The following is a 17,134-nucleotide window of genomic DNA, read 5'->3' as shown; positions in this document are numbered from 1 at the left end:
TAGTCATGCCGGTTTACCATTATCCTAAAAGATTATAAAGAGAGAATGGAGAAAATAGAGAAAATAAAATGAAGGAAACTGCAGAAAAAGATACAAGGGAAAACAGTTAAAAGATACATTTTCTATGTGAAAGGGCCCGCTAAATGCCAAGTAGTCTGAATGGTATAAAATGTTCCCATACTCAGGTTTTATTTCAGTAAATTGCAGAATAGGAGATTAGCAAAAAATATAGGCATCATAAAGTAATTTTGAGAGAATGAACATGTTACTCACAAAATATGACATGAGACTTTTCATCAGAAACAGTGAATGATTCTAGATGATGGGGTAACATAGAAGACACTGAGGAGGGGGCTCAAATATTGGCAACATTACATGATCTTGAAAAAGTATCTTCTTAACCTGAGAGGCCACATTCAAAGATTACACATAAAGAATTAACACTGAATAACAGTTACTTAGACAAAGCTGTTTCTTTATTCAAAGTTCTTTGGTTGTAGGTGGCTTCCTTCCCAGAGCTAGAGAGGCCCTCATACTTCTCTGGGACTGCCTTTCCCCAGGCGGTATGCATGATCTGTTTCTCATTTATCAAAGTAGCAAAGGTTTCAGTTCCATCAGGAAAAAACCAGACCAACAATGTGACTCATGAGTAGGGATATAAAATAGAACATTTACTAGAAAATCATCCAAAGACATAAGAATTTTTAAAACCTTATATTATTTGATCCTATGGTCCTACCTCTGAGAACCTTCCTATGTAACATCTAGAAATGTCTGCTACCACTTATAAAAATATAAGTTCAATCCTGGCATCATTTTTAAGAAAATACAGGACAAAATAAGTAAATGCCCAACAATTAGTGAGAACAGGCAAAAAAATAATGACACATAAATGCAATAATACATTTTACAACAAATTAGCAATTATTATAGCCAAAAATTTAGGAAATTAAAATCACAAGCTCTATAAAAAAACAACAAAAATGAGAATGCTTAATAGCAAAAATTCTAGGATGCATGCAATGTGGAACAAAGAGTTAAATTTACAGACCTGAAAATAATTAAGCATACCATTCAAGTTTAAACAAAAAATAAATAATAAAAAATCACATCTAATGATTTAGAAATTGAAGAAATGAATAAATTAATCTAAGAACTTACTATATGAGACATAAAAGCAAAATATTTAAATCAAGAAAAAAATAAAATTATAAATGACAGAGATTTTAAACATATAAACCATAATACCACTAGTTATAACTGTTAAATAATGAATTTTAAAACCAATGATTTCCCCCAAAATGAAAATAAATCATTAAAATTAACAAAAAAATAGGTATACTCTTCAGCAAAAAAAAAAAAAAAAAAAAATCTAAGTAGAAAAATGAAAAGTTATAAGAGAATAACTTCTCTAAATAATTCCTGAGTCATACAGACATGGAGAACAGACTTGCGGTTACCGAGAGAGGGGCAGGTAATGGGATGGACGGGGAGTTTGGGGTTAGTAGATGCAAACTATCACATTTAAAAAGAATAAACAACAAGGTCCTACCGTAGAGCACAGGGAACTATATCCAATCTTGGAATAGACCATGATGGAACATAATGTAAGAAAGGGGATGTATATATATGTATGAATGGGTCACTGTGCTATCCAGCAGGAATTGACACACTGTAAATCAACTATACTTTAATTAAAAAAAAATGCCCTGGAGTCAGACAATTTATGATTGATTCTATAAATATTCAATATAACTGCTGCATTAATTTCGCCTTAGCAAAGGCAAGGATGAAATATTAGATAATTTCATTCTATGAAGGTGATATTGTCCTATTTATTTAAAAAAACTGAAAGGTAACATGGGTAAACCACAGATTTAGTGTAACCTAGCTTGCTCCTGAGCATAGACGCAAAAATTCTAAAAGAGTCTTCTAGTTACAGAGATTACTACTCATCCCTATGGTGCCAGCAGTTTACCTCAGTGATGAGAAAGGAGGAAGGAAAGCTCTGAGAGCCACTACACCAGTCATGTTATAATAAGGGAGGTGCCTAAATTCCTGTTAAAATTCACGGAATTAAGTGATTTGATAGGAGCGATGTAATTAACTATTTTAAGACCTGCTGAGTAACAAGAAAACACATGAAAGAGTTAGGTTATGGGAGAAAGTGGAAAAGAAATTATGTCTTCCCTCTTCATTAACACCACTTAGCATCTGTCTACCTGACGATACTCTAGATACAGGACTCAACTACATTTATATAGAAATGTGGAGTTTCCAAATATTTCAAGTTTAAAAGGCATCTTACCCATAGTTTGTCCACTCTCATTTCACAGATGATGAAACTGAGGTTCAGAGACTTCCAGTGCTTACTAAAATCATCAAATGTTTAGAAGAAATAAAATATATACACTAAAGAATTTCTATTTGGATCTTTTCGCTTTTCTTAATGCTTCCTTACAATTAATCAGTTTATAATAAATTATTTAACATTGTGTTTCACTTCAAACAATGCCAGTAAATAGATATTTTCTTATACGATACAAAGCAAGGTATTTAAAGAAACATATAGCTGTCACCTTCTTACAGTCTTTGGAATAGAAAGAGAATGGGGTCCTTCAGGCCAGCCGAAGAGACTGAACCAGGTCTGAGCTGCATTTACAATCTTCTGAAAGAAGTCATTTGTCTTTGTTCCTTCTTCAGGGAAAAAGAATTTCTTGCATTTTGTCTCCTTTTCCACAAATTTGAGGCCTTTCTTTGACACTTTATTTTTGCCTGAGTTCAGTCTTTCAGGTATTATTTCCATTCCTAAAATTCACATTTGTTTATAAAGAAGAGTTAGTTGACCATAGGGTAATATTAGCCTGTCAGCTAGTGCTATCTGTATGTAGACAAATAGAGCTCATTCTACAAATTATTCTATGATCTCAGAGAAACTCTAAGTCAATTTACCCTATCTTAGATGAAAGTAGAAATACTTCAAAAAGAGATTAATTTCAATAAAGAAAGCCATTAAATTTCCTTCTTGCCATAATGGTTTGTGAAAACATTCCCCCAAACAGAACCTTTCATTTTTTATTATGTATGTAAAATATTTCAGTGATTCTTCAGATTTACTTATTAGACAGAATTAAATCTTAGCTGAAAAACTTATAAAAACAAAATATTGGCTTCAGATTCAAAACGACTTTCTATCTAAACAAAGCACTTTAATAAAACAAAATATGTTCAAGTCAAAGACATTTTGAAGAACATAAAATGATTTTATATTTTTTCAAAAATATCTGCCTGTGTAATGGCACAAGCATTCACTCATTTCAAAATCTCACAATATTTAATTTGGTTTGGTCCGCCCAATAACAATAAATATTTTCAAAATTATCAATATCCAGAGAAAGGAATATCTGAATAGTTAATTGTAAATAATAATATCAAATTCACATAACTTATCTCTGTGCATCTCTTTCTAAGATAAGTTAACACTGGATCCAGCTACATAATTAGGAGACAAACCCCTTATTCAACAGTTCCCAAACTGTATACAGAGGGTATCTGTACGAGATGGTCACAGCACGTTCACAGGGGCTCTGCCGGATATTCAACATTTTAGTTAAATATCACTACAACATCTTTTGGATGTCATATACAGTACTACTCTTAGGTTTTTCTACCAAACTATTTAAAAAATGGAACTGCTTGATACATCTTTTGGCCTATGGGGAAAAGTACTAAGGTACCAAGCATATCATTAACCAAAACCACAATCTCTGCTTTAAATCACTGGAAACAGTCCCAAAAGCAGGTGACCCACTTAGAACTCATGACAAATTCACTTTTCTTCATGGACTTTTTATTACTTGAAAAAGTCTAAATTTTGACTCAAATAATATTAAACAGATCATGTTTTAGATTGGGTTTGAGCAATACACTATATATTCGCTACATACCAATAAATAATCTTCCCTTTGCAGGCTCAGCAGCACCAAATTTACTAGGAGCAGGAGAGGGTAACCTAGCTTCTTGTTTGCTAAGCAAAACCTTGCCTTCAGCCTTTGCGGAATGGGCATCCTTTTCTATAAATGACACATCGGATCCAATAGGTCAAACAAGCATCTGTGAATTCACTATCAATTCATGAAACTGAATTTCATAATTTCATATATATAAATATATAGTAAATATGTGTGTGTATATATATGTATATATATGCACTGTATGTATATACACATATATACATACAGTACAAAAAAAAGTCTAAGTGTCCATTATACATGAAATACGATGTCAAATAAGAAAAAAAAAAATAAAGGGTGACAGCATTTTCTGGATTGAATATGCTTTATTAATAAGGCAATTATTACGGTACATCAAAGTACTGGAGAATAAAGAATGTTAAACTTCAGCATGAACAAGGATATATAAAACCTTTTAAGTGTTTCTACACTCAAATTTTTGGAATGCTCAAAACCGAATAAAAGAAAAACATCACTAACATAAGTAATCCTTCCTAGTTCATTTTCTGAAATGAAACTACTGTTTGGTTATTAGTTGACAGCATTTTGTACAGCCTTTCATCTCTATTCTAGTTAGAGCTGCTGGGCATACAGTAGAGTTTGCCACCGTGGCACCCAAACCCAACCAAAGGCAATGTTGACCAAGGAAAGGAAGGAGATGGAACTTAAGGCCAGATTATCTATCTATCTATCTATCTATCTATCTATCTATCTATCTATCTATCTACCTACCTACCTACCTACCTACCTACCTTCCTACCTACCTACCTACCTACCTACCTATGTATCTATCTATCTACATATGTAACTGTATGAACACACACATACACACATACATATCTTCATAATGTAATTCTATTGGGGATGCATAGCCTACGCAGTTAAAAAGATACAATTTGAAAGCTTGGAACCACAACTCCTGACCTGTTAAACCATGGGTGTATTATACAAGTTCTCTTAAACATGTGTTTTTATCCATAAAATGAAATGAAGGTTCCGAGCTCATATGATTGTTATGAAGATGACTTTACAAGGAGCAACATATATAAATACACTGGTGCATACTAAGTTCCACAAGGAACTCTTTCAGTACAAAGCCATTCACAATTTGCCAGTGAACCTTTACCCAGTAGGGGTGCATATTTCCAGAATGCTAAGCCACTACAGACTTCAGAGAAAATTCAATGATCATGGATTCGTTGTGACAGAATGATACTGCATTAGGCAGTATCTTTCCAACTCACTATCAAAAGACAAAAAGTCCCTAATGGGGTACAAACCAATGCCTATATCCTTCAACTAAACTCACTGATTCCTATAATAGCTTTTATTTAGCATATTAGGTATAACAAGTAAAACATACTTCTTTATCTTTCTTTTTGTCCTTTTTTTTTTTTTTTGATCTTTTTAGGGCCTCATGGGTGGCATACGGAGGTTCCCAGGCTAGGGGTCTAATCAGAGCTACAGCTGCTGGCCTACGCCACACCACAGCAATGCCAGATCGGAGCCACATCTGTGACCTACACCACAGCTCATGGCAATGCCGGATCCTTAACCCACTGAGCGAGGCCAGGGATTGAAACCACAATCTCATGGTTACTAGTCAGATTTGTTTTCACTGCGCTATGACGGGAACTCCTACACTTCTTTACTTTTGGATATATTTCGTATGTTTTAAGATTTCAACTTTATTGACCATATCATATTCTAGAGCACAGCAGCTAAATATATAGGCTCTGAGGTCTTAAAATTAGGATCCCCTGGGACAATGTGCTCATCCTCTCCATGACTCAATTTCTTAATCTGTAAAGTGAGATTAATAAGAATATTGAACCACATTTGTTGGGAGGACTAAATGAAATAACAAATATAAGGTACTCAGCAGAGTACCATATGCCTGGGAAACACTAAATATATATTATAAATAATTGCTATACATATTTGTAAAGGTATTTTAGAATATTTAAGAATCATGTCTTTTTGTTTGTTCCTTTGTTTTTGTCTTTTTAGGTGTGTACCCACAGCATATGGAAGTTCCCAGGCTAGGGGTTGAATCAGAGCCACAGCAGGCAGCCTACACCACAGCCACAGCCATGCCAGACCTAAGCTGCCTCTGCTACCTATATTGCAGCTCATAGCAACACCAGATCCTTAACCCACTGAGCAGGGGCAGGGATAGAACCCACATCCTCATGGATAAGAGTCAGGTTGGTAACTGCTGAACGACAACGGGAACTCTAACAATCATATCTTTCTATAGTAACATTTATCCAAATTGATGTCTTTTTAAAAAAATTTTTTAATGATCATCACAATCCAATTTTACAGGATTTCCATCCCACAACCCCAGCACATCCCCCCATTCCCCAAACTGTCTCCTTTGGAAACCGTAAGTTTCTTCAAAGTCTGTTCTGCAAAGAATTTAACTGTGTCCTTTTTTTTCAGATTCCACATGTCATTGAAAGCATGTGATGTTGGTGTCTCATTGTATGACTGACTTCACTTAGCATGATAATATCTAGGTCCATCCATGTTGCTAAAAATGCCAGTATTTCGTTCCTTTTAATGGCTGAGTAATATTCCATTGTGTCTATGTACCATCTCTTCTTGATCCACTCCTCTGTCAATGGACATTTAGGTTGCTTCCATGGCGTGGCTATTGAAAATAGTGCTGCAATGAACACTGGAGTACATGTGTCTTTTCGAGTCATGGTTTTCTTTGGATAGATGCCCAGGAGTGGGACTGCTGAATCAAATGGTAGTTTTGTTTTTAGTTTTCTGAGGACTCTCCATCCTGTTTTTCACAGTGCTTGCACCCATTTACAATCCCACCAACCGTGTACTAGTATTTCTTTTTCTCCACACCCTCTCCAGCTCTTATTGTTTGTAGACTTTTTGATGATGGCCATTCTGGCTGGTGTAAGGTGGTACCTCATAGAGGTTTGATTTGCATTTCTCTAATAATGAGTGATGTTGAACATCTTTTCATGTATTTTTTGGCCATCCATATGTCTTCTTGGGAGAGTTGTCTGTTTAGATCTTCTGCCCATTTTTTGATGGGGTTGTTTGTTTCTTTGGTATTGAGCCGTAGGATGTGTTTATAAATTTTGGAGATGAATCCCTTGTCAGTTGATTCATTTGCAAAGATTTTCTCCATTCTGTGGGTTGTCTTTTCGTTTTGTTTAGGGTTTCCTTTGCTGTGCAGAAACTTTGAAGTTTAACTAAGTCTCATTTGCTTATTTTTGTTTTTACTGTCAATACTCTAAGAGGTGGATCTGAGAAAATGTTGCTGTCATTTATGCCAGAGAGTGTTTGGCCTATGTATTCCTCTAAGAGTTTTATAGTGTCTGGTCTTATATCTAGGTCTTTCATCCATTTTGAGTGTATTTTTGTGTGTGGTGTTAGGGAGTGTTCTAATTTCCTTCTTTTCCATGTGGCTGTCCAGTTTTCCCAGCACCACTTATTGAACAGGCTGTCTTTTCTCCATTGTATATTCTTGCCTCCTTTGTCATAGATGAGTTGGCTGTAGGTGTGTGGGTTTAATTCTGGGCTTTCTATCTTGTTCCACTGATCTATATTTCTGTCTTTGTGCCAGTACCATGTGGTTTTGATGACTGTTGCTTTGTAGTATAGTCTGAAGTCCGGGGGCCTAATTTCTCCAGCTCCATTTTTCTTTTTCAGAAATCTTTGGCTATTCTGGGTCTTAATCATCATTCAAAGACAAAGACTTTATTCTTTGTTTTCCTTCTAAAGAGACAGCAGTATTATGTACATGGGCCCCTCATTATTGGGAGATATTGTGAAAACTATAAGAGTGGTAAAGAAATAAGTTATAATAGTAATAATAATGAAATAATAATAATCCTTTCCAGGTATTTATAGTTTATAAGACCACGCAAAAGCCTTTTTAATAAACAGATATTGTTAGTATTATGTTACTCCCCCACCATGCCATTTTTAATAATAAATATTTGAGGATTCAAGAATTAAAGATAAAAGCTTATGGCAAAATGGTGAGGTTAGAACACAAAGTAGAATTTCCATCCAGGTTCTGTGACTTTTCAACCTCTGCTCTTTCTATTCTCTTGTGTTATCTGAACTCTCCTCCCAACCCCAATATACTAGAAGAATATAAAAATATAACATTAGGATTCATGAGAAAAATCTTTTGAATTTTGAGAATGTGCATAAAACTTGCAATAAATATGGGCTGAGAAGGAACCATCAGAGAGGTGAGATGAGACCCAGGGAAGTAGGCTATGTGGAAGCCCAGAGAGAGTTTGACAAGGGGGAGAGAGGGTGAGGCAGGGGAGTCAACAGTGTAAACTGCTGTTCAGTAGTACAGTGACAGCAGTTCAGTAGATCTAACAACCTAGCTTCCTTTGCTACTCTTCTTCCTCTCTCTGGGAAATGGAGTGGTTTATCTGATTGGTAAATTAGGCAAGCATGGCCCAAAGTCACCCTTTCTCTGCTTTGGGAATGAGACTGTCCAATGAGGGGATACAGTCTCCTCTTTCCTCCCTACTGTCATCCTGTACACTCACCCAAAGTAGCTAAGAGAGGGAGGCAGAAGTTGAAGGGTAAGTAGTAAGCAAGGTCAGTTGATTAAGCAAGGTCACTGGATGAGATTCAGATAAAGGAAGGGCCCAAGGCAGGAGCAGAGAGTTGTGTCTCCTTGGCTCTGTGACAGGAGATGATGGGTTGAAAGGCATGCTTGGTATTTGGAAAAGCAGTGTGTTTTTCCATTGAATGATAGTCTCCATTCATTCTGAAAAGTTAGAGAAGCAGCCATCCCCTGAGACTGAGGCACAATAGGGTTGAACAGGTTTCACAAGAGTGGTAAACACTTTAAGAAGCAAGTGGAGAAGAGGAGGAAACTTTAAAATACAGAAAAGAGGCGTTCTCTTGTGGCACAGCAGATTAAGGATCTGGTGGTGTCATTGCAAAGGCCTGGGTCGATGTTGTGCAATGGGTATGACCAAAAAAGCACAACACAGAAAACATCCCCAATTCAGCACTAAAACTTTTAAAGTCTTGCCCATCTACAGGGAGAATTCCCCCAACCCCACCGCTGTTGTTCTCTTTCTCTGAAATTTACTCCATTAAGCATCCTCCTGTGTTTTATATTTCAAATCTCTTCCTGTTCTGCAGCTTCTCTTCTATTCTTCTTAGCTTCTCTCACCATTTCCCCTACAGCAACTCGTAGCTTGTCTACTGATCACTCTTTTTCCCACTTGAATTTACCTCACATCTCAACTATTGCCTCTTTCTAAATCACTGATCAAAACCCTCAAAATCCACAGCAGGTCCCCACTACTATGGAATAAAGGGTGCAGCAGTGTGGCCTGATACCTAAACTGTCTGCTTTATGTCTCCCATAACACACCCACGCCTTAGCGATACTGCCCTTTGGCCTAAATCCTTCTGTTCAAGACTATCATTTGTCAAATTCTACACAAATGTCATCTCTCCTAAAAAGTCATTAAAACCTCCACCATCAGCATTAACCTCTGCACCACCTCCACATTCCCAAGACATCAAATGGCTCATATAGATAACTCTTAAGTCAATCTTCTTTGTGTTAATTTATTTATGTATCTTTCACTGGACTGTCAGCTTTTGCAATTAAGAGACATTGCCATATTCCACTCTCAGGGCTAAACAAAGGTCCTCATAATGGTAGGAGTTTAATGAACATCTGATAATCTTAAAATTACTCTATTTCTAGATGTTGGCCTTGGATGAAAAGAACATATTGATTAATAATCATGTGTAACTTACCATTCTTTAAAATAATGTTTTGCTCACCATGATGAATTGCCATATACGAATAAATAGTGAGAATGCAGTTTTCTGCTGTTGCAGTAACTGGAAGTGAAAACCTGTAAATGAAAACATTGCATTTCAATAAGAATGTTCAGATGTGGGAAATAAAATAAAAGATTTTTAAGAATCCTGGATGCATCCTGGATGCCTTTAATGATCAAGACATGAATTATTTATCATTTTTCTTTCCATCTACTCTGTTTTTCTTAATCATCTACGGTATCTAATTTATTTATTTATTTATTTATTTTACTTTTTTCAGGGCTGCACCTGGAGCATATGGAAGTTTTTAGGCTAGGCATCGAATCAGAGCCATAGCTGTCAGCCTACATCACAGCCACAGCAACACTGGATCCAAGCTGTGTCTGTAACCTACACCACAGCTTATGGCAACACCAGATCCTTAACCCACTGAGCAGGGAAAGGGATTGAACCTGTGTCCTCACAGATACTAGTCGGGTTCGTTACCAATGAGCCACAATGAGAACTCCTTACTGTATCTATTTTTATGGTTGAATAATATTTACTTTTAAAGCTTTTAACAGAGAGGGTAAATTTCACTGTCAAGTGTGCTCTAGAATGCAGCTTGTAATTATGCAGGCTCACAATCAGATTCAAGGAATTTTAGAGCTGAAGGAGTCTCTTGAGTTAACTTATCTTCTACAGAATTTGTGACAAATGGTATCTCAGATGTTGCTACTAGGGAGATACCACCAGGATAATACTCATGACTCAGAGACAACCCATTTCATACCTGGAGAACCTTAACTTCAGACATTCTGTTTCAGAGCAACACAGAACAAAATCTATAGTTTACAATCTCCATTTCATTCTTTCACATATTTAAATACACTCAGTTCCCGTCATGGCTCAGTGGCAACAAACCTGACTAGGATCCATGAGGATGCAGGTTCAACCCCCGGCTTCACTCAGTGGGTTAAGGATCCAGTGTTACCATGTGCTGTGGTGTGGGTCGCAGATGCAGCTCAGATCCCTTGTTGCTGTGGCTGTGGCATAGGCCGGCAGCTACAGCTCCGATTCGACCCCTAGCCTGGGAACTTCCACACATATGCTGCTGGCACGGTCCTAAAAAGTAAAAAAAAAAAAAAAAAAAGGCTAAATAAATACCTAAAGTCACTATATCTTCTCTAAACTCTCTTTTCCAGATTGCAAACATTTAGAACATTCAAGGGTACTTTCAACTGCAAGGACTCCAAATATGTCACATTCTATCTGACTTCTTTAGATGACCATTTGTTCTGTTTTTGTCCTTCTTTACATGTATCTGAGAACTGAAAGCAATACTGCAAAAGTTATTCAACTAATAGAGAGTAGTTTACCTTCCACAACCTGCACACTCTTAGATTATATTGGGCCTAACTTATATGACAAACTCTGTCCTTGTGCAACTGATTTTTTAATAGAAATGCTGTATTTTATATCTATACCACTGTGATACTGCCTTACTGGCTTCAGCTCCGCATTATAGCATATCGAGACAATTTTACTATTGAATCTGCTATCACATTAGCTCCTCTATTTAGCTTATGGTGGCAGGCAAAGATAAAACGAAAAAATCCAATGTTATAATTCATGTTGATGCAAGTGAAATATAGAACAGGATAAGATCAGACAAAATCTGCAGCTGAAATATAATGAGTTGTCAAGGGACATTAAAATAAACATGTTATATGTAAATGAATTGATTTTCACCTCGGTTCTACCTATGATATTTTCTTTCTTTTTTTTTTAGGGCCTCACCTAGAGCATATGGAAGTTCCCAGGCTAGGGGTCGAATTGGAGCTATAGCTGCCAGTATATGCCACAGCCAAAGCAACGCTGGATCCGAGCTGCATCTGCGACCTACACCACAGCTCCCGGAAACAACGGATCCTTAACCCACTGAGCAAGGCCAAGAACCTGCAATCTCATGGTTACTAGTCATATTCGTTTCTGCTGAACCACAACGGGAACTCCTAAGATATTTTCTAATAAGGAATGCATTGTTTTTATCAATTAATGTGTGTTAAAATATTACACAAAATATACAGATTCAACACTGTCTTGTTCAACAAATTCTAGTCATTCAACTCCATCATCCTAAGCAAATGCATTAGATTGCCCTGTTCAGGATTAAGTTGTATTTTTACATGTAATTGTTTTTTCCACATGATTTCCCTCTTAAAATGAACTTTTAAATTCCTTGATAGGATGAATGATCATGTCCACATATTATATATTTATGTGAAACAAAGCAACCAAAAGTCTATTAACTGACCAACTATGTTTAGCAATATTTTTCAGATTAAATAACATAGTTTATCTACCGACAACATTGTTATTGCTAGCTTACAACGAAAAACATTAATTTCGCTTTAACAGTGACTATAGGAGGAAAGAAAAAAAGGTGATTCTAGTAAATGCTGTAGGTTCTCTGCCCTTCAGTCTTTATCCCCCAGGATATAATTCTTTGTGCTGGGCTAGCATCCTCTGGGTGAGCATGGTGAGGTAACTGTTACCTTCTTCAGAGAATTACTGCTGGGCTACTGGAGCTGCTGAAAGCGTCAGCTGCCTTGGGAGTTTATGGTACCCAGAGCAAACCTGCAGCCCACACCTGTATGGTGTGGGAGTTTGATACCTCAGCAACTTTGCTTCAAATAAGACAAAAACTGTGCAATGGTAACTTCATCTCCAGAGAACCCTTGGGGAGCAAGCTGAGTTGGAGACTTAAATTTCACATTTATTTGGGATGGCTGAGTCCCAATTCTGCTTCCCTTACCTCCTGCTTTTTCCTGAGAGCACTTCCTTAATCCATCACATGTCCCTAAGTCCTCACCTAAAAGTTAACTGGTGGACATCCCTACCCAAGACAACTACCAGATGAACAAACAAAAGAAGCACTATCACTTGAAATATTTATAAAATGGTACAGAACTAAGGAAAATAAAGGTGAAATAAAACTTTATTATGTGAATGAAATGGGAATAAATATACTAATTTTTTCTCTTATAAAACTAGTTTGTCAGATGTGATAAGAGGTGATTTCAGAAGATCCACAGAGTAAAGAATAACTAACATATACAAAACTCACTTGACCACATTCTTCTATGGAACTCATGACACAGAAATCATACAAGTTATATAGTATGGGAATATGGACATTTTATACACTGATTTCATTACTATTAATAGTTCATTAAAAAAGAAAAGGGACTTGCAGTTGGTAATACTAACACACTACATTTAAAAACATTTCTGGGAAAATAAGGCATTTTACAGTATCTTATCAGAGAATAATGGTATTATTTATGGATTCTCTATACCTAACAATTTCTGCCTTTTGAGTGGATTAATCCCATAGATAGGATTATTACAGATATTTTTGGATTTATATATGCTATTTTATTTGGTTTTTGTATGCTTCATATTTTTTTCTTTTGCGCCTCTTCTTTACTGCCTTATTCTATGTTAAGTGGATTCTTTCTAGCTTACCATGTTAATTCTTCAATGATTTTTAACTGCATTTTTAAGTTATTTTCTTATTGGCTGCTCTCAGGATTCTAACATGCAACTCAATTTAGCATCTACTCCAGATTTATTCTAACTCAATTCCACTATGTTATGAAATGTTGCTCCAATATAGCTCCATTCCTTTTCTTTATTGTCACATCGAAGTACATCTTTATGAGTTACAAACCCAACAATCTAGTGTTGTAATTGTTGTTTTATATAATCTAATGTCTTCTAAAGGATGTTAGGAGAAGAAAGGAAAAATCTATATAGTTTTTAATATTAGATTTCATTACCATTTCTGGTTCTCATCTTTTCTGCCTGTGGATTCAATTTACAGTATAGTGTCATTTCCTTACTCCAATATAGCTTCATTACTATCACCCTGCTTTGTAATGTTATTTACAAAATATCTCTATATGCTATTAGCCTACTATACAACTTCATGTTGTTTGGTGCAAGTGCTTTTAAGAATCAATTAGGAGAAAATAAGAAAATAAATATATGACAGTAGAGTCATAAAGTTCCAGAGTTTTCACTGATTTATCTTTCTGGAATGAATTAAAACTGACTCAAGTTTCAGGATCATAAAGAAATTCTCATTCACTTTTATTTCAATATTCTCATGATGTAGTTTTAGACTCATCTTGATTTTCTGTTACTACAAAAAGGATGCCTCTGGATGCTAGAAGGGTAACGAGCTATTCCTATGGTGTCACTGGAATCATTTGAGTTTTACCAAATCTGTATGTATCATAAAAGTATCTTTAAATATTATGCTGACCGAAATGAAACTGTCACTATTCCTAATTTTTAATCTATGATACTGGTAAATTCTTAAAATTGGCCTGGTCTGTCTCCTGCAATCTAATGTATACATACCAAGTACATGCACATATACACACACACACACAATCCCCCACACTATATACCTTTCTCTATGCACAATCTGGCATTATTGCCTTAGTCCTATTTCATTATTCTCCACACTACTGGATTCTAGGAAGGAAGTCACTACAAGCTAGAGAAGGTAACAACAACAAATCTAAATTAAAAAAGAAAAGTACAGACCCGGTCGCTGGCCTTGGGAATTCCATATGCCATAGGGCAGCCAAAGAAAAAGAAAAGTAAGTCAAATAAGAATTTTTATGTCTACAGCAGAGAATAACCAATAAAATGCAAATTATATTTTTACAAATCACAATTTTGATACTGAATGGCATAGTGACCACATTAATCCATTAAATAAGGTGTGGAAAGTCTCATCATTCATTTCTCTGGTCGTTGGCTGGTGACTAATTAATACTCTAATTACACATCTCTAATACTGGCCCATCAATAGTGCAGATAAGAGACTCTTACGCTTGTCAGCCCAAATCACTTCAGAAATGAAACACTGAAGCTCCATGTTAAATCTCTGTGATAAATGTCCTGGTAATTATAGTATTTTATCACTTTCCAATAGCATATGAAGTACCGTGATGGTCTGTCAACAAAATGTCAAACACTATGAGAAATATTATGATATTATTTATATCTTTCTCATCTTAACTGAGGATCTATTCCCATCTATACTATTTATAGGCAGATCTTACATTCTAACAGCAGCTCTACTGAACACGGTTTTAATTCACCGAGAGATGAGCAGAGCAAGAAGGGGCAGGGTTGCAGGGTGATTTTGGAAGCATGTATCTTTAGTCGTAATAAAGCTGTCTATCAAAATCTTTCTGTACGAGTCAGCTAAAAAACTATAAAATTACATATTAGAAAAACTGGCTATGGCTACAAAAGGTTAAAAGGAGAGTTTACAGCTAACATGGTTTTGGATTAATGATCAAGATTTCTATTTATAGGACTGAATAAAGCGAGAAATAGAAGAAAGTATCTGGGTCAGCTCTTTGAAAATTCTTGTCATTTTAAAACCCACTATCACCAACATCACCATGAAAAATAGTGCTTATTGCTATTCTTACAGCATTTAAATAAACACTTTCAAATAACGGAATGAATTTGGGTGACTATATTTGCTTTTGGAGAATTTATTACACAAAAGAAACATCTTTAGAACAATCTTTCCATAGCAGCTTAGCCATACCTATTCACAGTATTTCTCAATTCAATAATGGCTAGCAAAAGGAATTCGTATGTGGAGTTCCCGTCATGGCGCAGGGCAAATGAATCAGACTAGGAATTATGAGCTTGCAGGTTTGATCCCTGGCCTCGCTCACTGGGTTAGGGATCCGGTGTTACTGTGAGCTGTGGTGTAGGTCGCAGACATGGCTCAGATCTGGTGTTGCTACGGCTGTGGTACATCGGCAACTGTAGCTCCGATGAGACCCCTAGCCTGGGAACCTCTACGTGCCACGGGTGTGGCCCTAAAGAGCAAAAAAAAAAAAAAAAAAAGAAAAAAGAAAAAAAAGAAATTCACATGTAACTTTACTTACACACACACAAAGGCTGACATGTATGTTTAAATATCTAAAGTTTACTATAGCTAGCACTTTTATGTTAGGTCATCTGGACTTAATCCTGTGCTGCAGTGTATACTTACAACAGTCTAGGTTATCCATGATGTTGCTAAGCGGAAGAACCTATCACAAGTGAGGACATTGTACGTCACTTTGTAAATCAGGTATAAAGTTAACAGAGTTTTGATTGATTCATTTTTAATAGCTCAAGACAGACTAAAAAGATTCCTGATGATAATATGATTCTCGCTTAATTATTTTTCAATATCCTTTCTTAAATGGAGGGAAAACGAGTAGTTACACTGTTCTTCTAGGCACTGCAATAACCCACAATATATATTATCTGCAGCCCATCAAGACACTATTAGAACACTATTAGAACAACAGTGAACATTAATAATATGAACATTAACAATATGAACATTAACAATATGAACATTAATAATTTGAGCAAATATGAGCTATTAACCAATCGAGCGACCTAAAAGATATTTTAGGTTTGATCTAAATGTGCATAAATGCACAGAATCATGTTTCATATATGAATGTATTCCACTGATTTGCATCACAGCAGATAAAGGCAGAGAATTCTTTAGGCACATGAAAAATCCATAAATATTCATCAAGTCTAGAAATACATGTCCATTTCACAATATTCTAAACATATATTGATTCTTTTTACAAGTCATCTCATTTTTAGTCTGCCCAATAATCTGGAAATAATCCCATAACTGAGGTAAACAACTCATGAAATCTCAAAGTCTCTCTTTAGGGCCTATGTTCACAATTTAAAATCATTAACTTTGATTCATGTATATTAATACGTTTCATTTATAATTCAGGGTTCTTATGGGAAAATAACTATAGTTGTTAATAGAGTTTAAAATGGGGTTTCCAGGGAAGAGTTGTGGCAAAAAGCAAAATTTACCACCACTGAAATACGTCTGTTCAGAAAAATTAAACATATATATTTAAATATGGACATAGTTGTGTTATGCATAGATATTTGTGTTATGCATAGATATAGACACTATTAACATATAAACTATGTTTATTTATGTTTTCACAAAGGTATATAAATTTATCACATTGCAAAAATACACAGGAAAAAAACTTGAATCAGAAAGAAATACAGATCACTTTAACTCAGTAATGTAACTCCGCAAAAGTAAAAACTGCTAAATAAAGTGGATTGCTCTATAGTGCCATTAATGCAATAATTCTTAATAATGCTGAGTTAAAAACTTATTTTTAAGTTGGGTGAATCATTAGCTGCTTTGCCACTGGCTTCCTTATACACTTAATGGTTAATTCCAA

The 17,134-nt window shown here is 35.6% G+C and overlaps 1 protein-coding gene across 1 annotated transcript in view; it reads right to left on the bottom strand.

Moving 5' to 3' along the window:
• Positions 1 to 17,134, bottom strand: part of CFAP47 (cilia and flagella associated protein 47) — a 560,199-nt gene that overhangs the window by 303,242 nt on the left and 239,823 nt on the right. Inside the window, exons 35-37 of the mRNA XM_021080094.2 lie at positions 9,795 to 9,895; positions 3,948 to 4,073; positions 2,580 to 2,808 (exon numbers count right to left, since the gene is read on the bottom strand). Of these exons, the coding sequence (XP_020935753.2) occupies positions 2,580 to 2,808; positions 3,948 to 4,073; positions 9,795 to 9,895 (456 nt within the window). The remainder of the gene's footprint in view (positions 1 to 2,579; positions 2,809 to 3,947; positions 4,074 to 9,794; positions 9,896 to 17,134) is intronic.

Source organism: Sus scrofa, chromosome X, assembly GCF_054392235.1.
Source record: "Sus scrofa isolate SSC_HxYL_T2T_F1_AM1 chromosome X, Sscrofa_HxYL_maternal_Yorkshire_Landrace_v2.0, whole genome shotgun sequence".
Lineage (NCBI taxonomy): Eukaryota > Metazoa > Chordata > Mammalia > Artiodactyla > Suidae > Sus > Sus scrofa.
Note: the sequence above shows the minus strand (reverse complement) of the source record. Positions and strands in the feature narration are given on the sequence as shown.